The following is a 26,799-nucleotide window of genomic DNA, read 5'->3' as shown; positions in this document are numbered from 1 at the left end:
TTCTTCACGTAACTTCCAGGCCATTGACAACAACAAAAATCTAGATCAATCTCTTGTTATACTTTGGATCTTAAATGTGCCTCAAAGGCATATATGCTAAAGATTGGTTGCCTGCTATTGGGAGGTGCTAGTGGAAGGAAGTCAGATGATAGGTGTATGCCATTAAAGGGAATATTGGAACCCTGCTCCTTCCTTTCTCTTTCACTTCCCACCTTCCCTGAGGTGAACAGGTTTCATTCGCCACACGTTTCTGCCATGATGCCACTGCCTTAGAACTGGCCCCAAATAATGGGCCAAGCAACCATGGCTGAAACCTCTGAAACCATGTACTGAAATAAACCTTTCCTCATTATAAGCTATTTATGTGAGGAATTTCTTATAGCCATGGAAAGCTGATTATCAAACCTCTCACATTATGTGTAGTTCTATCTAAGTTTCCATTGCTTTCTTCTCTCAGATTTCTTAATTTTGTAATGTTCCCAGGGCTTAGTCCTTTGTATCTTTATTGTTTATATTCCTTGGCTTTCTTTTATTCCCACTTCACCTCATAACTTTAAAATCTTTACCTTCTCTATCACAGATACTCCCAAATTTATATGTCTGCCTAGATATCTCCTGAACTTGGTATCTGGAAGTTGGCTCAGGACATTAGTTCCTCAATATCTACATTTGGGTGTCTAAAAGTCATCTCAAATTTAATATGTCCAAAACTAAACTTTAGCATCTTCCCACTGTACTATTCCATAAACCATTTATACCCCTTTCCATCCTAATTGATAATTCTGTTCTTCCAGTTATCCATTGACCAGTGTCTTTTCAAAATCTGAACATTCTCTCTCTCCCCCTCCCTTTTCCAGATACGTTAGACTCCTAATTGTTCTTTAAATACGTAGGACAGAATCCCACGTTAATATCCTTCCACTCTGCTTTGCTCTATCCCTAGATATCTACCTCATTTCCTTTAGTTCTTTGCTCCCAAAGGCCTACCCTGACTGCCTTCCTTAAAATTACATTCATCCTCCACATAGGCATTTTCTATCCTCCATACTGTTTATTTCTTTCCTTTTTTACACCTTTCCAATTAATTGTTTATTGTGTTTATTGTTTATAACCTGCCTTCACATACTAGCCTGTGAGCTTCAGGAAGACAAGGATGATTTTTTCCTCTTTAGTCCAGCAATGTATCTCTTGGACCTTGAGTAATAATTAGTACAGAGTAAGCACTCAATGAATATTTGTTAAATGAATAAATAAATTGGTTAGAAATGTATGAGCCAAGAAGGAAGAGCATTCTGGAATATAATCCCCTTTAAAATCCTAAACACGTTCACAGTGATAGGAGTCATTTTTACACATATTTAATTAGGGAAAAATCAGTCCCTGTGTTAAACAACCAAATAAACCCCAAATTTGTGGAAAATATCCTGAATGAATTCAGTATCACCTCAGGTAAAAATGGTTAAGCAGAGCATATAAAATACTCCTGAAAACCAAGAACAAAATGTTCAAGAAGTGATGAATTACACCAGAGCCATCTATAAACATTCCAATTTTCTGCACAATAAAAATTAGGATAAATGAAAGAGTGGGTTAAAGTCTCATGGCTATGGAAATGAAAATTCTGTATTCACCTCAGAAAAGCTATGCAAATAATAGTAAACGTGCTGGAGGAATACAAGGCTGCACAACTCTGGAGTATCCAGGAGCCAATCAATTTGTTTGTGGATTCTCTAGGTCCCTTGTTCCTCTTTCTCATGTTTACTGCCTAGTATTTGACCACCTTGCTGTTTGTTAGCAACTCTCACAAGAGAGCAACCTAAAGAAACAAAGGGAAATAAGACAGTTAAAACTACTCCTTAGTAGCAGTCAAAGGGAATCTTTGAGGATTTTAGTCCAGAGAGTAATAAAATGAGTGTACTATTAAAAGCATTCACTAAAATGGGTACTACACATGCTTTTGGAAATCAGTTGCTAACCTTCAATTAAGGTGACTTTGGGTTTGTCTAAAATATTGTCAACTGAGAGAATAAAAAGAACTCTTGATGTATTTGAATGAGCAAAAGAAGAAAGGAAGGAGGGAAGGTGGAGAGATCCATGCCTCTGCAACAGAATCATCTACAAGAGTAAATTTAACATAATGGAAACTTTTCTAATGCGATCAAGAACTAAGGCCATATCTACTTCTACCATCAATAGCAGTAGAAACTGGGTTAAAATAACTGCTTCTCAGAATCTATTTACTTGTTTGTAAAATTCATACTAGTATACTTTTCTCAAAAAGTTGTAAATGCTTAAATGGACAAATTCTATAAAACACCTAGTATATAAAAGCAAATATCCTCCCCATCCAAATTTTAGTTTCTATACTATCTGCCTATCTGTGCAAGTGTTGATAGTCACCTCATTTTAAAAATTCATTCCACTTTTCAATTTTGCAAGAATGAAACCCTGAAGAAATATCTAGAGGGTAATTAACATATGGCTAAAATTATCGTGGGAAATATAAAAAGATAGATTAAAATGTGCAACTGGGACCTATTTTAGAATGAGAGGTAGGCTATGGATAAATCTGTTTCTTCTCTTAAAATGCACAGGAAAATATTATAAAAACTCTATTTAAAAATTATAATATGGCATCTTGAATGAAGGAGAATATTTTCTTTCTTTTGTGTAGACCAGAGTGCAGAAAATGCACTGCTCTTTGTAAAGTTACTTGAATGTAAGTTCCATGGGAAGAGGACTCTTTTGTCTGTCTCATTCATTGCTGACTCCCCTGAATACTACAAGGCTTATAATTGGCAATAAGGAAGTGGTTCTGAATGAATTCAGATGCACAGACTATAGTGTACTTGGCACAGGAACAGGGGTCCATCTGCCTCTGCAAATGACTGTACATACTTTACAAGAAGAAAGGTAAATGATAACAAGCCAGAATTTTATTGGCACCAAGAAAAAAGACAACACAACTATTCACACAGTTCCTGAACCACCATTTATAAACATCTGGAATTCTGCTGAGGAACTAGTATTCCATATACAGTACATATTAGCATATGCATAAATAGGTATGAAATGACTAATGATTTCTTGAAACAAGATAATAATGATTTTTGGAAGTGACCAAAATAGTCACTTCATAGTAGAGAAGAAAGAATAAAGATTTGGGTGGAAAAAATTTCTGCTACTCTAAAGCCAAGCTCTGAAGTTGGTTATTATTTATTTTAAAAATACTAGTTGTATGGGGAAAATACATTTAAATTCTTTGTTATTCTGACTTTGAATAAGAAACAAAGAGCTAATAAGTAAGCAGAACTTATTTAATAAAAAAAATGATATATTGAATTCCCAAGCAAAATAATTCTAAATAATGTTTAATTAATAATATATAAAAACACTATAAACCATACAGTCAAGCAGGCATCTACAGATATTGTCCCCAGTCCAATTATGAATTAGTTCAAAGTCTGCCAAGATAAATAATACAGCCTACACACCTCTTTGCCAACTCTCTTATAAAATAGATGGAACCAAAAATCCAAAGAAGAATGAAAACTACATTTTTAAGAAAACTTTTTCTCTCTGAAGTTGTATGAGAAGAAAGGTCACTTTCTAATTTCCAAGTTTAACTTCTGGTGCCTTTATCTTTTTCTTGATCGTACATATTTTTGTATTATGCTCTATTTATGCATTCTTCAATAGCATCTTTATTTATGACTTTGTGAATCAACATCTTTGTGATAGGAGGTGAAAGTCACTTAGCTAATTACACATGCCTGATAAGCTGCATAATAATAACTACTGCAGTATTGTACATTAGTTGGAGACATGTAAATTACTGCAGTTATTTTCACTGGGGGAAAAACAAGAGACTTGTTTTTAGTTGTTTAAAACACCCCTGTCGACTTCATTTCCACCTTCATAAGTATGCTATGCTTTTAACCCAAATTATGGCATCAATTAAAAAAATGGAAATTAAATTCCATTCTACCAGTGTTACCAAAGAAACAAGAGCAAGAACAAAACAAATGTCAGTTTAATGCAAATACTTCTAATGCCAGTTGAGAATTTTGTCACTTGAAGTGTCTTTCACATGATGCAATTCGGTAAAAAGGAATAGTTTAGACCCTCCCTGCTCCACAAGAATACAGTAATGAAATCTGACTTGGTGCAGCCCAGAGTTTGGAAGTGCATAGAGAGAGAGAATGTGCAGCACTAGAATATTAATATGACTTCTGTATGAAGATTAGGAATTCTACAAAGTTATGAATAAGGTCAAAATAACACTTATGTGATTTACTGTCATAGAAAATCTTCCTCTCCTATGAGTGATTTACGGAATGTTATATAAAAACAGAGTGTGGACCAGCTACATTCAGATGCAAGCTTGCAGCTGTCAGAGTCTACATTTGCTCAATCTGGCTAGAGGATGATTTGAAGGTTGATTTAATTGTAGCTTCTGAATCATGTTCTTCCCTATGTTTTAAATTGTTTAACATAAATATAAAAATGTTAAAGTAATTTTAAGATGGGAAATATTAAATATAAAATAAAAATCCCATTCCTTCTGGAAGTTTAACAGAAAATATAAAGGCTCTTAGAAAAAATATTACCTAATAATGCCAATTGCCAACAGTTATGGCAAATTTATCCTGATGATGAGAAAATTCATAGGGTATTAGAGAGAAGCAAGAATAAACAAAAAATAAACTCAGTGACTGAACTGATCAATTTGAGGAGGAAACAAATCTGAATCTGTTCAGAAAGAATTCAGAGGTCAAAACTGATCAGCTAGTAGATAGCACTTTGTGCGTTCCTTGCAGGCAACATAATACTCTAAGTGTCTTCTTCCCCATAAGCAAACTCAAAGCAGAGATTCAATTCTTGCCGATGCTACCAGCACTACAACATAAGGCATCATCAATGAGCTTTGCCAATGTTCTTTACTCAGCTGGAGCTCTACTCAACCATCTTCCTATTACCTGCCACACTTCATCAAATTCCAAATATCACCTAATCATTCACTTCCCAGCATCAGCAGAACATCCTTACAGAGAGTATCTTGTTCTTCTTCGGTAAGCTTTTTACCCATTTTTTAATTTTCACTTTTATACATACCTCCTTTTCTACATATTTTCTTGCCGGGTTTTCTGGCACATTCCTTGGATATTCTTTTTACTGAAAAATGAATAGAAGACTAGAAAATAACATGGCGCTCCATCACAGACCGCCGGAACATGCAACGCCACTATCTAACTTAATATGCTCCTGCATTTACTGAGTGCGAAAGATCCCCATTTGTTGAGCCTGCACATGCAATGAGGAAATGTTGATGCATCTTCTCAGAAGTCATTTGGTAGGAAATGGAAATTAGGAGCCCATTTCTACCTAAGTATACGTGCTGTGGAAGAAAGAAAATGAGTAGGCACAGGAAAAAAAAAAAAAAAAACAGATATACTGACACACATAGACAGAAAGAGCAGCATGCAAGCATGTAAAATATGTCTACATGCCGACAGGAAAAGCCATGCATACTACCAGTACACATCAATTAATATTGTTAGAACTTAGAATAGAAATATACATATATATCTATATATATAAATCTCCCTGTTTTTCCTGCAAAAACTCACCATCCTCAGTTGGGACATATATGTTTAAATATAGGCAGTCTTCACTCTGGTCTTGTACATACGAGGAAACCACATCCAAGTTATTAGTAAACCACACAGGAAGCATGACTTCTGGCAATCTGCCATCAATGATATTCTGGGGACACACAGGAGCAAACTGGGTGGCATTCCTGACATCCGACCAGGGAGATGGTGGTTCTGGAGGCTGAAAACGATGTTCCCCTGTTGGTGGAGCTGCATATGGAACTCCAAGAAACTGAATAACAGGCCCCAAAATTTCATTATTGAGTTCTTTCTTAATCCCTCTTATCTTGCCAAAGTTGGTAGTCACCAGTGGGTCCACATCATCCAATTTTTGTGAGAGCACATGGGCAGCCTGAAGCAAACATCCCAGTATACACAGAGTCAACGAGGCGCCCAATCCCCTGTGTACCAAGCCTGCCATCACTGCTCTCCAAACATAATCTGGCCACATGCATCTGGGCCGTGCCATGATCCCACATTAGTTGTCTGGCTGTCTGGTTACAGTGAGGCAAACGTATTTATATCCACTCGAGATGGACTGAATAATGGTAGAATATGCCTCCAATTCCTCAAAAGTGAGCTGGTTGGGAAAAGCTCAGAATGCTCTTCATGCAGCAAGTATCTCCCATTGATTTCACATGTATTGAAGCAGCATCTTCAATCATCACTATTTATCAGACCATATCCTATTGACCATTCTGTTTTCCATTGTAGCAATTTGGTGAGAGTGGCCATTGACTGTAGATTTCCCTCTTATAAATCAAATCCAGTTAGCTGCAGGTCTATATCCTAGAGAAAATGAGAATAAATCATTAGTATGAACAAGCTAAAATAGACAGAGTGATAACTAAATGTTTTATAAGCTACAGAAATACAGAAATATTAATAGTGGCTAGAGTCAGGTAACTTAAATATGACCATGGGAAAATTATGGTTTGATGTGAGATGACAAGTGAAATAACTGATTATTAGATTATTGAGAACTTGCCTGCTGACTTTATATACACTGAAATGGAAGCAGGCCTTGTCAAAATATATGGTTGAAGGAGCATTTCACAGTAAAGTATTTTTAAAATACTGTAAGTTAGGTGTGAAATTTCCCCTCTATTGAAAGTTCAATCACTTCAAGTGACTACAGAATTAATCAACAAACATATTCAAAATTAGAATCCAATAGCAAAAAAAAAGTTCTAAAAAGTTGGTAGTGTATAAATGGAACATAAACTCCATAAGAATGACTGTACATATTGAAATACAAAAAAAAAAAAAAAAAAAAAAAAAACCTAAAAGTGGTTCCCAATCCCCATGCTTAGAGGAAAAAAACAAAGGTGATGTCAACTCAAGAAAACAAATGTGAGTTCAGCTACAATTTAAGTCCAGCTACCTCCTAAGGTCAAGTTCATTGCTATGTCTCAGAAATTTGCATAAAATACTGATTATTGAGCCCCTACTTTACATATAGACTCAAGAATTTGGAAGAGAATGTCACTAGACACAATTTGAAGAAGGGAAAAATATTCAGCACCCTTTTTTTTTTCAGACCAAAGTTTCACCAGCTAGCTATATATATTAGGTAACAATAAATTTGCAATGTGTAAATGAATTTCTGAGTCAAAGTCAATATGTTTTAAATTACAAATTTTGTTCTTACCATTTGTTAGAGATCAAAGGAAGAATATTTAAAAAGTGTGGTAATTCAAAAGAACAATCATACCTAATCATGGCATCTTGCATATTAACACTAATCAAACACCTAACAGTGTTTACCCAGTTCAGCTTAAAATGCATCAGAATAAGCTGTGACATTCTATGAATGCAATTCACAGGGTAGTCATACGGTAACTGCCAAATAGCATGCGGCGCAGAAAATTTGTCTTTTCTTCTTCAAGCAACCTTTTAAAGTGCTTACTTTGAAAATAATAGTGTTGATTTGTATTAGAGATGGTCCCATCCTGTCATATTATGGGAAGATTCCTGAAGAACTGCTGGTCTGGCAGTGAGACTACCCTGACTTTGTATTATTTAAAAGAAGATTGTAAAAACTATATAGGGCATCAGGAGATTTGTTTCTGTCCTGGTGTTCCTTTAGCTTTGAACAATCCATCACAGAAGGCAATAAGAAGATAAATGTCTTTCTTTAAGAATACTTTGGTCCGTGTCAATTCTCATACTTTTGCTGTGAAAGCACATTACCATACAAAGATAGGCTTACACCCATCCTACTTATGTCCCAGAACAATGGCATTTATGGAAGAGTTAGCTACATAAACCTATGTATACTATGCTTATTCTTGTTTGGGATCATGGTGAGCCACAGCACAACAGAGTCTTTCCTGTTTACCCTTTGGTGTTTAAGAAGAACCATCTTAATAAATAAGATAAAGAACCAGTGGTGAGGCCTTTAAAGTCTCCATCAACCATCTTTTATTTAGCCTAATTTCCAAGTACAGGGATTTCCAAAAGTGCTTGACATAATTGGTATCTCATTAATAATAATAAAAAATATTCATGGTTATTGACAAAGTAATACAACATTTCCAATACTCACAAATCCTGAACTGTGTTAAGAAGAAAGGGCTCTTGTTTCTCACTGATTTTTAAGATCTTAACACAAATTAAGAAGGATTTGAATTCTGGATGACATGGTGAATTTTCAAATATTAATTACTTCGGCTTCAGAGGTTACAAAAACATCCTATTTTACACGCATATATAAAGAGAGAACTGTAGTATCTACCCCAAAAGTTTTTCCAGAAATCATTATTTGATTCAATATATTAAAATTTGAATTACAAAAATGTTTATTTATGCATATTCAAAATATAGAGATTAGTGAATATTCTGATAATATTATAGAAACAGAGAAAGTTAAATGATCTACCCTATTCGTCCAAGTCTAATGTAAAAATATGGCCTGCTCTGCCTGGTACAGCAGCATATATTCCTGAAGTACCCAAGGACTTTTAGGAAGCTGAGGCAGGAGCACCACAAGTTCAAGGCCAACCTGAGCAACTTAGTGAGGTCTTGCCTTAAAATAAAAAGTAACATGGACTGGAATGTAGCTCAATAGTACACCTCCCTGGGCTCAATTCCCAGTACTGGCAGCGGGGGAGCATTTTTAAATTACTGAAATATTAAAACATTATATGCCTATATATAAAGACTCTCAAATTTGCTGACAGTTTTCTTCCCTATTTATATACCACACTCTTAGCTTTCAGGCATTCACATTTAGTTTACAACCATCCTATAAAATGGGTTCAACTGTTATCCCCATTTTACTCATGAGGAACTGAAACTCAAAGATGTTAAATACAGTTGCCAAGGTCTCTCAACCAAAGACAGATCCAGGAGTCAATTATCACCTGATTTCAAAAGGATTCTCTTCATCATTTCATGATTCTATCTCTAAATTTGAAGTTATCACTTTTTTAAAAATTTGATTCTAACATTTAAAAATGCATTATAAAAATGTTTAGTTATGTATATTCAGAATATAGAGTTTGGTGACTACTGTGACAATATTATAGGAACATGGAATTTTAAATATTCTACCCTATTCTTAATGGAAATATAGATTTGATTTTGCTATTTTCACCTTGTTTTACTCTAGTTCTAATACAGTCATATATGTGATTACACAAGTTCATGTTTAAAATAATCTGTATAATGTTTTGGTTGCTATTCATGTTAAAAAATTCTTCAAGACCCAAATTCATGACAATCTAGATGTTGATATCCCAGACCTTAAACTATACTACAGAGAAATAGTAACAAAAACAGCATGGTCTCCCAAAATACACAGGGAGACCAATAGTACAAAAAAGAGGACACAGAGGCAAACCCCCATAAATACAGTTTTCTCACATTAGACAAAGGTGCCAAAAGCATTCACTGGAGAAAAGATAGCCTCTTCAATAAATGGTGCTGGCAAAACTGTAAATTCATATACAGCAAAATGAAATCAAACCCCTATCTCTCACCCTGCACAAAACTCAACTCAAAGTGGATTAAGGACCCAGTAGTTAGACCAGAGACCCTGCACCTAATAGAAGAAAAAGTAGGTCCAAATCTTCATCATGTCAGCATAGGACCAGACTTCCTTAACATGACTCCAAAAGCACAAAAAATAAAGCAGGAATCAATAAGTGGGACAGGTTCAAACTAAAAAACTTTTTCTCAGCAAAGGAAACAATCAACAATGTGAAGAGACAGCCTACAGAGTGGGAGAAAATCTTTTCCACATGCACTTCAGATAAGCACTAATCACTGGAATTTATAAAAAACTCAAAAAACTTTACACCAAGAGTACAAATAACCCAATCAATAAATGGACTAAGGAAATGAACAGACAATTCACAGAAGATCTACAAGTAATCAATAGATATATGAAAAAAATATTCCATATCTCTAGTAATAAGAGAAATGCAAATCAAAACTACCCAAAGATTTCATCTCACCCTACTTAGAATGGCTATTATCAAGAATACAAGCAACAACAGGTGTTGGTGTGGATGTGGGGACAAAGGTACACTCATACATTGCTAGTGGGGTTAAGAATTGGTGCAGCCACTCCGGTAAGCAGTATGGGGATTCCTTAGAAAACTTGGAATGGAACTACCATTTGACCCAGCTATCCCACTCCTTGGCCTATACCCAAAGGAATTAAAATCAGCATACTACAGTGATGCAGCTACATCAATGTTTATAGAAGCTCAATTCACAATTGCTAGATTGTGGAACCAATCTAGATGCCCTTCAACAGACCAATGAATAAAGAAACTGTGGTATATATACACAATGGAATATTATTCAGCCATAAAGAAGAATAAAATTATGGCATTTGTAGGTAAATGGATGGAGTTGGAGAATATCATACTAAGTGAAATAAGACAATCCCAAAAATCAAAGGCCAAATAATTTCTCTGATAAATGGATGATGATACATAATGGGGAGGGTGGGTAAGGAAAGAAAGGAGGAAGGATGGATTATGCAGAGGAAGATGAGGGGTAGGGAGGGGGTGGGAGGAAGAAAAGATAAAAGAATGAGACAAACTTCATTACCTTGTGTACACGTATAATTACACAAACGGTGTGACTCTACTTCATGTACAACCAGAGAAACGAAAGTTGTACTCCATTTGTGCACAATGAATCAAAATAATAATAAAAATATATACATATTTAGAAAAAAGCAAAAAAATGATACCTATAAATGATTTATGAAATATTCACAAATTGGAATTTTATGCCAGTGTAAATAAAGGATTGAGACCTCAAATATCAGCATAGATATATCAAAATTCTTGAACAAAATAAGTGCTGAAGATTAGATTTAGTAAAATACTACCTAAATAAATCTTAAAGTGTGCAGAATAATAATATTTATTACTCATAGATACATAAATAAACAATAACAGGAGGGTTCTTATCCCTGGTAAGAGGAGGAAAGAATGAAATTAATTCTAGCAATTAATTTGTTAATTGACATATAAGATGAATGTTGGTGAGATACATGCACACACTCACAAACATCATTATTATTATTTTCTCTATATTTTAAATATTTTAAAATAAATACATTAAAACAATGAGATCAGAAAACTCCTGCTCACCAGGCCAGGCAAGTCTCATGTTACCAGGAGACTGGCCCATCAGCCCAAACAGGACCAGCCTCCCTTAACTTCACAGTGAACAGAGGTACTAGCTCATATGTTCTTCCATTATTTCTGCCCTCGAGGTAAAAAAATGTATGGTCCTATTAACACGATAAAATACAAAATAAATAATATTTGAAAGGGCATCATAAATTGCAATATATTAACTGAACTTGCATTAGCTCATTGAAATAGCTGGTCCCTCAATTAGTTTGTTCCTTGGTGACCCTGATGAAAACTAGAGAGAACCATCTGGAACATTAGGTAATTACAGTGAGTAACCACATTCATCCAATCTTTCACTCACTCAATGAAGTATTTATTGGGAGTTTACAACATGCAGACTTTTGTGCTAAATGTACAGAGAATTTAAAGACAAATACAATGTCCTCATTGCTCCCAGGTAGCCTGTAATATTTAAAGGAATAAGTCCCATGAAATGATGGCCCTAATGGAAGATGGAAAGTAACATGTGTTTAATAAATACATGATGAAGGGGGAAAGCAAGACCCAGCAGGAAGTCTTTAACTTATAACTTGCTGAAGACTTTTATATGTCTTTAAAAAAATATTATCTATTTATTCTCTGCTTTATTTTCATATTTGTTTTTATTTGTTTTATTGTTGAGTCCAACATTTCCTTATTGAATTTTCGAGGATTTTGTACATGTTTTTATATATTTATATTCATTTTAAAATCTATGGGGAAATGCTGTACACAGCACAAGTATGGGTAAATTGCAGGTGATCTGGATTGTTCATAGGTTCATCACCAGAGACACCTAAGCTTGACGGTTACCCTCAGTCAATGCTATGCAATCTATAGTTGATCCTTTTAACTCACAGTGGACATCTTTTAAAAACTCATCATGAACGCTCAATTAGGGAATTATCACTCCTAGGAAAAGCCTTGTGTGTGTGTGTGTGTGTGTGTGTGTGTGTGTGTGTGTGTGTATATACTAACATATCTATGTACATATCTCACACAGATTTTAGATTATAACCTTAAATGTTTAAAGCAACTTATCCTAATAGACTTCATCTTCTTTATTTTACAAAAGAAAAACCAAGGTTTGGAACAGCTAAGTACCTTAGAACACCCCATTATCAGGTGTCAGAGTTGGCATTCAAATCCCCTCCAACTGGACCCAGAACATAGCTCCTTGCCCTGCACCCTGCTGCTTCTACCATTGCCCTCCTCCATTCATGGACCTGAAAGAAGCATGGCCTAGTTTGACCTCAACTGGAAACGAGCTCATAGAGCAACTCAAAGATTTTAATGTTTTCTTCATTTCTGTGGAATGACTGAGAAAATACTGTGAGTTTTGATTCAAATTTTCCAGATAAATTGTATTGCATAGGTAAATTTGCAAATACAGAAACTGGAAATAATGAGGATCAACTTAAACAGCTAAAGAAAAATAATGTTTTCTATCAATGGGTCTATGAGTTCTTTTGAGATCAAATGGCACTAGTTTATCCTTGTCAGTAGGGCTTTGTAACAATACTTGGATTTGGTAATGATAGTTTAACAAATAATTCAATTTAATAATAAATATTTTAGTGGAGAATCATGGTTTTCAATGGCCAAATCTGGCCATATAATGTGAATGCACCTATGTGACCAGCTCCCTGTGTTCACCTGAGCCCTGAAGATTTTGGTTTCCTGTATCAAGATGTGTTGCATGCACCCTGGTGATGATTCAAGACTTGGAGACAAAGGATCTACCTTGGGACCCAGTAGTGGAAGAACAAAGAAATCTGAGTCCGAATTTTTCTATTTAATACATATCCTTCTCTTGTTGTTTTGCACCATATTCTTTGCCTACAATAAAGTTGTCCAATGAGTATAAACTGTTTGAGTCCTTTTATTAACTGAACACTTAAAGTAACTGATGTAAAACTAGTTCACATATTAAGTACTTAATAATGGGGTGATTAAATAAATAAATGTAATTGTTTAAAATGTTTGGTTTCAAAAGAAGACATAGGATTCCTCCACCTACTGGATTAGGAAAGAATCCATGAATTGGAGGAATTTAGGATGAGATTCAAAGACATAATATTATGTGTACATGTGCATGTGGTCACAGAAAGGATTCCAGGTAGAGGACACATTCCAGATATTGGGAAGAATGTGCAGTGGATAAGGTGGTGTTCCCACTCCCTGGAAGTAGACCACATCCCAATGACTGGGCCCTGCCAGTGTGCAAAGGTCTGGCCTTCTCTCATCACTGAAAACAATGCTTGAAGGGCTATTCCTGCCCCAAAGCTCCCCATGGGAATGGGCAGAGGTAGAATTGATGGAAATTCTCTCAATCCCTGCTGGTGGTCCTAGTGCACATCATAATAAGCTACTTGCAGACAATCCTTTTTCTCAAACATTTATTTTTTTCCCTGGGAAATCTGACATATGACAGAAAGGAAAGAAAATGCCTTGTTTGAGGAGGGCCTGGTCTAGTTTGGCCAGAACACAGAGTAAATGAGGATGAGCACTGGAAGAGGCTGAAAAGGCAGGCTGGAGCCAAATCAAGCAAGCCCTTCATTAAGAGGCTAAAGTGTTTGGATTTTATTCACTGAGTGATGAAAAGCCATTAAATATTTCCAGCAGGGGAAGAATATTATCAAATTTATTCACAGGAAAATTAAACTGGCAGTATTGTAGAACAGGGATCTCCAAAGCAGTGTGTCCATACTCCACCCCAAGATGAGTCAGATGAGATGAGGAAAGGAAATATTTGAACTTCTGTTTACCATTCTCACCCACATAAAATGAAATGAGAAAGAAATTGAGCTTTGCTAATGCAGGCCTTTGATGTGACACCAGCATGTTCACAGGGTTATGTGATGCATATAGCACTCGAGGTGTCCTTTGCAAGGTAGGTGGTCTGTAAGTGTCAGCAGTGACCCTTCATTGTCGTCATTTCATGCCAGTGTACACTGGTATGCTAGAGCTGACACCACTGGACAAACAGAATTATACAATTTTTCTCAAACTATGCTTAGAGTAGTGCTCACGAAGTGGGCTACGGGATTAAGTCTTGTCCATGAAGTCAGTATAAATTAAAGGAAATAGCAGTAAATATTATTACAAACCAAGAGCAAGAAAAGTGCCTAAATAAAGCTTTTCCTACTTTCACTAAAAGCTCTTCCTCACCTAAATCACAAGATTAAGAACAATGAACATGTAATCAGATACAATAAAAAAATCAGGAAAAAATTGGAAAACATCAAGAAGATAACTTGAAAATAGGAATTTGTCCATTTTATTAGCTGTGAACTCTCCTCCAAGAATCTCTGTGCCTTGAGATGTTAATAAAAGATGCAACGAGGGCATCTGGATTTAAAACACATGTAAAAATATTGACTTGAACTTTCTTATCTTTTTAATGTCAGTTTTGTGTGTGTTTTACAGTATGGTGATGCAGATGTTTATGAAGAGCTATTTGTGTTGATTTTATACATTTTAGGATTTATTAATAAAAAATTACAGATTGTATGAGCACAAAGGTATGAGAACCATACACTTAGTGAATGGATTTCAGGGAGAAAAACATTACACACTCATGTTCAATTTGAAGTATCAGCTGTGTGCACCCACAACTTCATAAAAATGACAATAACCATAACTAAGATTACAGATCACCAACTACTCTCCACGTCCTGTTCAATACACTTGACATGCTTTGTGTCATTGAGTTCTCAGGAGTTGATAAGCTAAGTAAACTTATTTGAAATGAGGAAAACAGGTTTTAGGTGGTTAGATAACATGCACAGGTCTACAAATCCAAGAAAAAGCAGATTTCAAAATCAAATCCAGGAACTCCTAACTCCAGAGCACATGACCTGAACTGTTTTGATATGGGATCTTTTGCTTTGCTCCCCAATGAGATCAATTCAATGAAGCCATATGCTCATTGAGGCTGAGGATTTGAGGAGAGTGGAACAGACAGGACATCAACAGGAGGGAATAAAAAAGGCTGCTGATCAGCTTTCTGGGGTTAATTCATAGGCATAATTTGCAGTAGTTCTGAACAGTGTGATATTAAAACTTTTTCCAGCAACCACTGTATAGCCAGAGGCAGACCGTAAGTGATAGAAGTCAGGATTGGGGCTAAAGAACGCAAGAATGGTAGAATTTCAAGAGAAAACATTTGCAAGAAAGCTCTAGTGTTGAGTAGGTTATCTGCGTGTGGAGGAAAAAAATTTCCAGAAGGATAAAATAAATGCATATATCCCTCCACAAATATCTGTATCACCAGAAGGAAAAAACTGAGTAAGGAGAAAGGGTGTACTCTCAACCAGGACTATCAAAGTTCAAGATGGTGGTTTGGTAGACATTTGAGAATGCCGTGGATAATCTTGTGGCCATATGACCATGTACATACTGAAAACTGATGTGGTGAAAAGTATATTCTTCCATGGGCATCATTAAGTAATAATTGGACCAATGGCAAACACCCAATGAGCATGTGCTGAGGCTGAACATGAAACTAATTGTATTATCTCATTTAATTTTGTTCTAAATACCATGAAGTAGAGATCATTAACATCTCCTTGTACAGATAATTAAATTCAAGACAGAAACACAAAGCTACCAAAACATTGTTCAACAAAATAAAAGCACAGTTTATGAATGCAGCACTTTCCCACAGAGAGAGGGAGATATGGTGGAAGAACTCCCAGGCCCTAAAGATAAACCTTGCCTCCTTCTCAATTTTGCCCAGAGCCTCCTTCCAGGAGAAAGGGTGAGCAAGCCTCAATAACTTTCCAGAGATATATATCCCATTCTACCTTCCTCTGCAGAAAACATAAGTGGTTCTATTTGTTCCCTTTCCCCTTGGGCTACTTCTACTCTAAATGTACCTCTTCATGATGTTAAAAAAAAAAAAAAGAGAGAGAGAGAGAGAGAGAGAGAAAATTGAAATGTTATGGGGGAAAAGGCAAACTAAAACTTGACAGTAGCAGGAGAAACAAGTTTGCCAACAAAATACTTCAAAGAATAACAAAGAATATAGCATAGGTACATTGTAGAGTTCATTCCTGATAGCAAACTCTTTGTGAATAAAGAATATAAACAAATCAGACATTACTACCCTGTGTACATATATGATTACACAATTGGGGTGATTCTATATCAAGTACAACCAGAAGAATGAGAAGTTATATTCTATTAATGTATGGTGTGCCAAAATGCATTCTGTCATGTATAACTAGTTAGAACAACAACAACAGCAACATAATTATAAACAGAAGGTCGGGTCAGCACAGTGAGCAGTGCTTAGTGAATTGGGCCCAACTTGCTCACTAGGATCCTCCCCTGGAGAACACACTCCCCAACAGGTCTTGCCTGGAGGGACCCCAGCTGGAACACCATGGCCCGTCTCAAAGTTCAGTCCTTTTCTCCCTGATCTTTCCAGACACAAAAATGCACCCTTCCTTCAAACTTCATAGCATTTATAATCATTGCTGTGCCTGAACCCACCATACTTTTTAATCCCAGCAATTGGTAATCTCAGTTTCCACCTGCAGTCTCACAGTGGCAGGTATGTAGCACCAGGCATTGGACAGGCATCCTGAACAAGATGGGAATGGTGCAGATTCTTCTGGAGACCAAGAGTCAAGAGGAATGCAAATGGTATGTAAATCACTTGCACAGATAACTGTTTAGTTATAAATGCTATACTGAGAAAATAAGTCTGGTTGTTCTGAGGGGAGATTTAAAAGAGTGTAGAGTAGGAAGGATGATCATCCAGAGGAAATGATCTATAAACTGGGTTTTGAAGGATGAGTAGGAGTTGGCAGGTGAACAGGACAGAGCATATCAGATAGAGGCAAACTGATACCTAAATGCTGTGCGGTCTGTGACTTTCCAAAGAGACCTGTGTGGCTTGAGAGAAGAATGGAGCATAGACTGGAAAAGAAAAAGGAGTTGGCAATTCAAGAAGTTGTAGGCCATCTTGGGGCTATAAGATCTCATCCCAAGTATGATGCTAGTATGCATAATCACAAAAATGACATTAGATTAACCTTCCTCTTTGAGAATAGAGACCATGTTTGTTGAATTGTTGGAATTAATAATCATCCACAGAACAAGATATTACATTGTAGGTCCTCAGAAAATATTCCTTGAATGAATGACCCATTAATTCATTGTATTATTTTTCATCAATTAACATAGCCCTCATTTTGTTTATCCATCTGTGATGCCTGATCTCCATGGAGGCATTAGCTTAATTAGACTTGCAGCAAGAGAGGGAAGAGCAAAAGAGGTGGAAAAAAAATTACAGGACAATGAAAATTCCTTGCCATGCCTGGGGTGTGCACAGAAGACCTGATAGATCTACTGGTGACAGATTCCGTTCTTATTTGACCGAAAACAGAATCAAAATATGCCATGACAGCTTATCTGACAAAACAAAGGAAAAGAGACTAAAGGGACAGCATTTCCTTGTGGGTTACACAAGTGAACCCTTCTGTTGGAACCATCCTTACAGCTAATGGCTATGTACTGAGAGTTTCTTTGTTGTATTATTTGGGGGGGGCTGGACAAAGCCGTTTAACATTACCTATATACAATAAATTTTACTTTCTATTTACTTTGAATCTACTCTCAGGTAGACTATCGAATGTTAATTGCTAAGTCTAGAATCTACTTAGGGATCCTGACTTGTAAATGATCAGGAAGGTGAAGGAGATGAGAGGGGCAAAGATCTACGAGACAGCATGTTTCTTAAAAAGTCATGGGCAACAGATTTAATGTGTATGTAAAATACTGCGGCACATGTTTTTAAAACCAATTGGCGACCCTGTGTTCCCCCAGAAGAAAATGAATAATCACTCAAGAATTCGGGAAAGACAGCCAGGTAGAGCTGATTACTTCCCTTGATATTAAATTGATGCTTTTGTCTGAAAGGGGCCACCTTTGGGTCACAAGTCATTGCTTCCAGAAGCAACTTAATTATGCCTGCCAGTATCCTTATAGAAAAGCTAGTACAATCTAAGAGCGGTGCCACATTCTCAAATCACTCTTTAAGCTTATTTTTGTTTCTAGTAAGTTGCTGGTGTCTGGGAAGAGTGGAGAATTGCCATTCCTGTTGCCCTGCTTAATTAAAGTTCCTCTTTAAAAAATCCCTTGTTGCCAGAGAATAGCTACAACTTTGGCAGAGGCAATGCTAAGTTTCTGCATATGGCTGTGTGCCAAGGTATGTCAATCTTGACCCCTTGGAGGATGATTAGCAGAGAGAGGGTAGTTAAACCTTTGTGCCCATTCAGTCCCAGGCTTCTGCTGGAATTGGCAAGTACTATAGTGGCTATTGTTTAAGGAGTAACTGTCTAGAGGAGCTGGGCTAAGACCACCAACTCCTTTCACGTGAAGCACCAAACAACAATAATGGCTTCCTGTCACTCCTGATTCAGCAGAGAGCTCACCAGTGGCCAGAAGGGGAAAGGATATTGCACTAGCAATCTTCTTCAGATATCTACCTCTTTTATTTCCCCTTCATGTTACAGCTCCATTAGAACAAATAATAACAGAACTCAAAGCCATGCCCTTGTTCATGGGCCATTCGTGTAATATACCATTAATAAATAGAACATTAACAAGCATTTAGCATACGCATGGAACATAAGTTGCCAAATGAACTCATCATTTAAGCCAAGTTAAATAACAGGGAGATATTTGCAATAATAAAATGTTAAAGATGAAAAACAAGGGGTGGGGTTGTAGCTCTGTGGTAAAGTGCTTGCCTAGCATGAGTGAGGCCCTGGGTTCGATTCTCAGCACCACATTAAAAAAAAAAAAAAACAAAGATGAAAACATTTTATAATCTTAAATGATTTAAAATCTTAAAGTTTTGGGGCTATGACTAAAATGTCAACCTTTGCCGTATTGCACATCTTATCTCAAACTGTGTTATATTTTACAATCTTTTGTCTTCATCATTCATGTCCTACCTATTTGAAATAAGTTTTAGTAATTCCAAAGTTGCTGGGGATATCACGTTTTCCTCATGACAAAAAATAACTAATGTACCTTTCAGTAAATTATAACAACAGAAATAACCCTATTACACTAGTAAGTCTTAATTCAATATTTTTTTCAAGATAAAATATATAAACTAGACACAAACAAAGATCACTAAAAAGTTTCAGTTATTTACCTCTGGTTAAAATCCAGTATTTGAAATATGATCCTTTCTACTTTTGAAATATTGTAGATTACTTTAAAAGGTCTGTGAATGCAAATAACTATTGTTTTTATGCTTTTATAAAAGCAAAAGTGAAAAGACTAAGTATTAGTGAAGAAAGGAGGCTGCATATCTAGTTGCAACTGTTCTAGGTGCTACGGAAACACACAAAACTTTGAACAAATCAGACAAAATTCCCATGTCAGGGTGGAGGTTATGTAGACTGCTACCACAATAGCAGGTCAGTATTTAATACAGTTTCATCGTCATTCTTGTTATTAAAGATTACAGTTGTCAATAGTAGGAACTTTTGGCATGAGTCTCATGATAACATATGCATTAGAACACTTGGCACAGTTAAAGAGGTAATGAAACTGGTGACTTTCTTTTTACCCATAAGAAAAAGGATAGATAACATTGTCACTTGTGTGTAAAGTTTTGGACAGCTAAGTAATACAGATTTAAATTAAAAACGACAGATGCACTGACTTGAAACATAATGGTTGCTGAAGTGAGGCTTTCTTTCTTTTAGTACTATGGTTTACTATTAAATGGCTCAAGTATTATTTTCAGGTGTGACTACTGTCACAAATGTTGGTCAATGTCATATGTACTGATTACTGTTTTCCTGCTGAGTTCTGTCCTGAGTTAGGGGAGGAGGGCAATGGTTGTCTTATGGGGAAATCTTACAGTAGGGACAATCACAACGTGGTTTTCCTCAAATCAGTATTTCTGATTCCGTGTGCAACCCTGTGGAATTTCTAAGCATCGTAGTGAGTATTCTGTATGATCCTATGAAAGTATTCACCCTGACTATTTTAAAGAAAAGTAACAAGAATTTTCATTTCACTTGAAGACATTGCTATTAACCTCCTTTTTTTTTTTCCTGAAGATCCAACATTGATTGATTGTGTCAAAAAGGAAAATAAAATCATTACTGTTATACATAACTGATAACCAACATCTGTATAAAAATAAATCACTGTATCAGTTGAATGTTTTCCAAAAGGCAGCTGATAGGAACATATGAGACTTTCACATCAGGGCTTGACTTATTCACTCTTTCTAGAAAGTTATCTTTTATTTAGATAAAGATGTAAGAAAACCATATTCTAAGGAAATATTTGCCTAATAGTCTAACCTCTACACAATTTCTGTTCCCTCCCCACAACACTGCTACCACCAAGTAAATAAGCAAACAAATCAGTAAATGTACTTCTTTTCTAAATTAAAAAAAATAGGATTGTAGTTACAGGTAAATTAATAGATAGGCAGTTTTCTTATTAAATTACCACCCAAATGGATGGCATGGACTTCATGAGCACTGCTAATTATAGGTATATGTCACATTAGAAAAGTAGGATACAGAAAAAGTTCCTGTGTGGCTCCTCACAAGAGAACTAGGATTATGTACAAAAGTGTGACTGGATACAGAGGTAAAATTTTAACAAAAATTGCTATGCAAACCAGGGAAAAGTAAAGTGTTATAAAAATGTGTGTATGTATATATATATATACACACACATTTTTTTTTTTTAACTGCTTCACAAATCAAATCAAAGCTCATCAACTTAAAGTCAAGTCCTAAGACGTCAACTGCATGAAGTTACATTAGTCTAGTCTCAGACTGGAACTTTATTTCCTATGATATATCACTGTGGTTTTGGTTTTACATCTGTAGTAGTAACTTGACTTGCATTTGTTCCAAAATGAATTTCATGCTCAACTTGTTTTTCTTAATTAAACTTCCTTTAGCAGTTCCTAATATGTGTATTATTAAAACTCATTAGTCCCATTCACGCTTGCCTGTCATTTTCTGGCTACACATTCATATATTGAAGTGCTTCGTTGCTATATATGGGAAGAAAATTAAATAATAAATATGGGACTAGAACATTTTATGAGTGTCAGGATAAGAGAGTGCCTGCAAGGCCCATAAGGTTTCACACAAAAGAGGCATTACTGCTAAAGCCAACATGCTGACACATCTCTGATCTATAAAGTCTGCAGTAATGGCAGCAGTAAAGCGTTTTGCCATTGACTAGAATTTCTCTTACATGCAACGGAAATAGGCACAGAAGAGATTATATTGACTGTTATAAAAAGAATTCATATAAAAATCTCCCAAAAGTTTAGTGTCTAATAATTTCAAATGCCTGGAGTGATTTACTAGTTTCCTCTGACTTCAGTTAAGCTTAGAGTTGGCAGTCTTTCTCTTTCACAGAGATGTACTACTAAGTGGGAATGTGGGGGTTTTGTAGTTGTTATTGTTTATTTCTTTTTCCCCCCTTTTTTGGGGGGATGAGAGAGCACTAGAAAGCAAAGATAATAATAGAAACAGCAAGAAATGGTTTCTACAAGCCCAATTGTCAGTCTCAAGGAGATATCTTTCAGGCCAGCTTTGCCTCACTTTTGCTCTGCTCTCAGTCACGTGGTTCCTGTGCAGACTGAACCTAGAACAATGCTATCTTTGCTAGAAAGCAAAGATAAAGCACATCATTTTATAGCAACACGGCAATATTGGACATTATCAACATGAGTTCACTGATAATAGAACAAAAGTAACCAAGCAAAACTGGGTAGAATAAAGGACTCATTCCTCTTGGAAACAGTTGGGAATGTTGTTATCCCACATTAAGAGGTTAGCTATTTCAGGATGGTTTAAATTTATCCTTTAAAAAGCAATGAAAAAGATACCCTAGATTCACCATTAGTATTTTTTAATTTAATTTTATTGTTCTAGATCTTACAAATTTGAAAGATTAAAAATTCAAATTATAAATTAATTGAAAAAATTATATATCAACATAGCAAAAGAGAGGGAAGGTTTGCACTTTAGGATACCATATATTAAAATTTCAACAAATCATTTTCAATAGAATTCACACCCATCCCCAAATAGAATTTCCCCAACCAATTTCCTTTAATTAAGAGCACGTAGTAATTTCATTAAAAAAATCAGTTAATGTAAAAGTAACATTCAATGTTGTTGATCATCTCAACATCATAGCAGGAAGCTGTAACAAATAGGCTAGCTGTTGCTGAACTTGAGGCCACTTAGGACCCATGGAAGGCTTTCCAGGGACAGGAGCAGCTGTCAAGTAAAGCTCCATTGACATGACATCAGTTTTTCTATAGTGGTAGGTCTTGGGAAAATCAATGCTCCTTCTTGTCAATTATATTAGGAATTGTGTTTGCAATTTACAGGGCTAATTGAGAGCTTCTGTCCTTTCACCCCCAAACTACAACATTTTGTGTTACTCTGATATAAAATTGAAGCCACCATGTTCTGTTTAATAATCATGACCAAAAACATGCATATGAATAGCATAGAGCAAAAAGTAATTTTCTAAGTGAACTCTTCAGGTTTTTCAACAGTTCTTAAAGTGATCCACTCTATTAAGAAGGGCATTTATCTGACTAACTAGGTAACATGCTCTTCATTTACAGGTTACAGTTGTTAAAAATTTCGTGGTGTGTTGTTCTATTAATTGACATTTCCATTGTTATTGGCCTTCTAAAGTGAATTTACAAGTTAAAGGTTGACCAAAGTTTTGTATAGGAACTGTTTTAGAAACAGAATACAATTCCTTCAACTACATGACACCACAGAGTAGGTCAAAGTCTCTTCTCTTCATTTGCACTGCCAAAAGAAAATGTAATGAAGGAGTAGAAAATGCCAATTGTTCTCAACAGAAAATATTTTCCAGTTACTACAAAGTATGTTCAGTTAAGTCTTCTACTTCAGCAGTATGTTACATGTAACAATGCTACTTAGTGGTTTCAAAATATGCAAATTAACTTTTAAAAGGACCTCCTTTTTCCTGTTTTAAATGCTCCTTAACTTTTATATTAATAGTTATATTCTCTTTTTGCCTAGAAAAAGAAATTCCGGTCCACCTACCATTCACCTTCATTATTTATTTGTTATTATCATTTAATGTTCTTTGCTAGCTGCCTTTGTGTTAGCTTAATCTTCAATAAAACAAGTTAAATACTATTGGGAATAGAATGTGTCTAGAATGTACCAAAACACAGAACATCCATTGTTCTAGGTTCAGGCTGCACAGGAACCACGTGACTGAGAGCAGAGCAAAAGTGAGGCAAAGCTGGCCTGAAAGATATCTCCTTGAGACTGACAATTGGGCTTGTAGAAACCATTTCTTGCTATTTCTATAGTCTTGAGAAAATCTTACACAAAGTCTTCAGAAATAAGAAATAACTAATAAGAAATAGCTAATTTCTCCCCTTTAGAATTCCTTCCTAATTCCTGGGAGACAAAAGTTTTATATTTTACTATTTCATCTTGAAGACACAAATTCTATGTGCTTGCTTCAGAATTAGGTTTAAACACACACACACACCACACACACACACACACACACACACACACACACCCTTTAGAAGGAAAGTTTGGTGAGATTCATCATTGAAAGCCAGAATGTCTGATATATCTGAAATTCCTGAAATAAGCGCTGAAGAATGGATGTGCTTCAGATGACATTGAAGAGTTGCCTTTCCATGAGTTCACTCATCATGGAGAGACTTCGATGCTACAACCGTAAAGGTATCTGAAAACATTTTCCATAATCTGTAAACAGAACCTTCTGGAAAAAAATAACTTATTTTTCAAATGGCTAAAACATACAAAGTACAGAATTTTATGTTTATCAATTTTTTTATCTTCATCTTATTCCAGCGAATTTGAATTTCTGATGGTTTAAAATTTAAGGAATTGACCTTAAATATAAAAACCAAGTAAAATAATGATGCTGAAGTGTCAAAGGATATAAAATGGGGGATCATTAATCTATTTAACACATCTACATATACCTATGTATGTCTCTAAAATAAATCAGTGCTTTCTATACAATTGTTCTGAAGCTACGTGGACTCCAAAATTGGTGGAGAATAATAGGCTTTTTTTCTGATTTCAAAGCAACTTTTAGTTTCCTAAGTCGATTAATATTCACTCATTTGAGTGATTAGTTTTAATTACAGCTGTTAAAATTGATTTCCTTCTGCAAATAAAGACGAGTTTTCCTTGAGAGCTACAAATTTTAAAAAATTAAAGAAAAAAAAATCCCTCAATTCAGCTGCAAGAAAATATCTAGAAACGCGCGCGCACCGCTCAGTCGGAAAGAAAAGCCAGTAAGTGGCAAGGCAGGCAGGGCAGGGATGCATCAGAAATGCAGCCGGCTGCCTGGCGCACTCGCCTGCCTGGGCCCTGGGCAGAAAGGCTGCAAAGACCTCTAGGGCATCTCCAACTCAAAGAAAGTTACCACTGACTGTATTATGGAAAGTCGTGCAAGAGAATTACAAGACGTGTGTGGCCAGTCACCCACTTCTACTGTCTCTATCCGATGCAGTGACCCTGTAACCCTTTAGTGTCCGGCTAAGAGGGGGAGGCTGGAAGGGGCAGGAAGAAAGAAAGGGAGGAAGGACACAATATAAATACGACTATCCACCCCCACCTCTGCAAAATTCGCCTAGAAGCCGCGACAGCCACTGAAACCGCAGCCAAAGCGGCAAAGATTTCTACTCGGGTTTTCCTCTCTCCACAGGCAGGTTTTCCAAAGCGCCGCCGCCTCCTCTCCTTAAAGTATCACTGGGAGAAAGCACGGGATCCAGGAGGCATCTCCCAACTGAGAAATTTTCAATGCAAAGTTGAGAGCTCGGAGGACTGCTTGGCTTCCCCACTGACGCCACCAAACAAGGTTTTCAAGCTCCATCTAGGTAGCTCCCTAGCGATCCCCCGCGAGATGCGCGAGGTGGCTTTACATCTCCCTTGCTCGCCCCATTTCACAGGCACCGCGTCCGCATCACCTTCCGCGCAGTGGCACACAAACCCAGGCAGCCCCCTCCCAAGAAAAGAGCCACAAACTTACCCTCAGCAAGACAGATCCACAGAGGGAGCCCCCTCATCTTCCCCCGGTCCCCTTCCAATAATTCAAGGAGACAGTTTCTACAACACTTCGCCGTCAAATTCAAGCCGAAATGGTCAAAGTATTTACCAGTTCCTAGACGCTTTTTTGGGAATCTCTAGCACCCGATAATTCTTGTTTCAGGATTCAAGATGCTTCTTTTTTTTTTTTCTTCTTTTTTATTTTTTTCTTTAAGCAGACGCAACCCCAGTTTTACGCCCCCCCCCTTCCTTTTTATTCACCCACGGACACTTCCAAAACGTGTCGATTGATCCTTTTTTTCTTTCCAGATGCAATCACGATCCAGAATCCTGGGCACCCAAAGCCACCTCCATGTAAATCCGACCATCAGGCAAGAAATACAAATGATCAAACAACGTTACTTCTTTCAGCTGCAATCAGATAATCCTACTAATCCAATAGATTTATCTCGATTGGAAATTGACCTCAAAAATGAATTCCCAATGCCGATGTCCAGTAGAACGATTTCGTAGCCTTGTTCGGGTGACCGAAAGCACTGTGGTTTCTTTCTTTCTTTTTTAAAAAATCTTTTTGGATTCTGGGTGCACTGCTCGCAAAAAAATGCCGAGGACCCTGGTTTTCCCCTAATATAGGTTTCTACTCCAAATCGGTGCAGAATGAAAATGGTACAAAGATACCCCTAGTGGCTCTAGGCGATATTGCAGGAGCCTTAGATTTTTTTTTTTTTTCTCATCCCCTCTCCTCACCTTTTTTTTTCACCCCCATAGATAACTAGATGCTGTAGTAGTTAAACAAGGAGACTGAGCCAAGATTTACATGAATAGTGTGTAACTGCTTGAATAAATCATCTGACCTTTCTTCATTGTTTTATGCTTAAAAATTGAGATTTCCATGCTTCCATCTCCTCTATATTCAAACATTTCTGCAATGGCATTTAATAGCTAAAATGCCGCTTTGTGGCAGGTCAGTGATTTCAAAGCAAATATATTTGTTTTCTCAATAACTACAGTTATTAAAAAAAAAACTCAGTGCTCCTGCGAGAGATTAATTTTAGAAAAATTCTTAACTTCTTTTAAGGAATATGACTATGTATGGATATACAATTTTAGATCTTTTCTCATTTTGGGCCTTTGATGTTCATTCAGAAAAGCAGGCAATGACTTTTGTGAGCTTGTGGTCAAAAGATAAGACCTAAGTACCACTCTATAGGTTTTCCTGTTTCTTAACTGAATCCTTTGGAATTCAGTGACCTCGAGATTACCACTAGGATTTTTGACAGGCTTCCAAGAATAAGAATCAATGCAATGAATTTCAGGACTCTGTTGCTAAGCTGTGTATTGCACGCTTTCACAAACAGTGCCTTCCCTTAACCCAGAGATCTTTTTTTAAATGAA

General features: G+C 36.3%; 1 protein-coding gene across 3 annotated transcripts in view; it reads right to left on the bottom strand.

The window, feature by feature from the left end:
- Window positions 1–26,032, bottom strand: part of Nlgn1 (neuroligin 1) — a 677,570-nt gene extending 651,538 nt beyond the window's left edge. For 2 of the 3 annotated variants that reach the window (XM_047563980.1, XM_047563982.1), the window contains exons 1-2: window positions 25,388–26,032; window positions 5,631–6,443 (exon numbers count right to left, since the gene is read on the bottom strand). In XM_047563980.1, coding sequence (XP_047419936.1) covers window positions 5,631–6,123 — 493 coding nt within the window. In that variant the 5' untranslated portion in view covers window positions 6,124–6,443; window positions 25,388–26,032. Of the gene's footprint in view, window positions 1–5,115; window positions 5,176–5,630; window positions 6,444–25,387 lie in introns of all 3 variants that reach the window. The other variant, XM_047563981.1, reaches the window with a different exon arrangement.
- Between the last annotated feature and the right edge of the window lie 767 nt (window positions 26,033–26,799).

Source organism: Sciurus carolinensis, chromosome 9 (assembly GCF_902686445.1).
Source record: "Sciurus carolinensis chromosome 9, mSciCar1.2, whole genome shotgun sequence".
In the NCBI taxonomy this organism is placed as follows: Eukaryota; Metazoa; Chordata; class Mammalia; order Rodentia; family Sciuridae; genus Sciurus; species Sciurus carolinensis.
The sequence above is the reverse complement of the archived record's forward strand: the minus strand, read 5'-3'. Positions and strand labels throughout refer to the sequence as shown.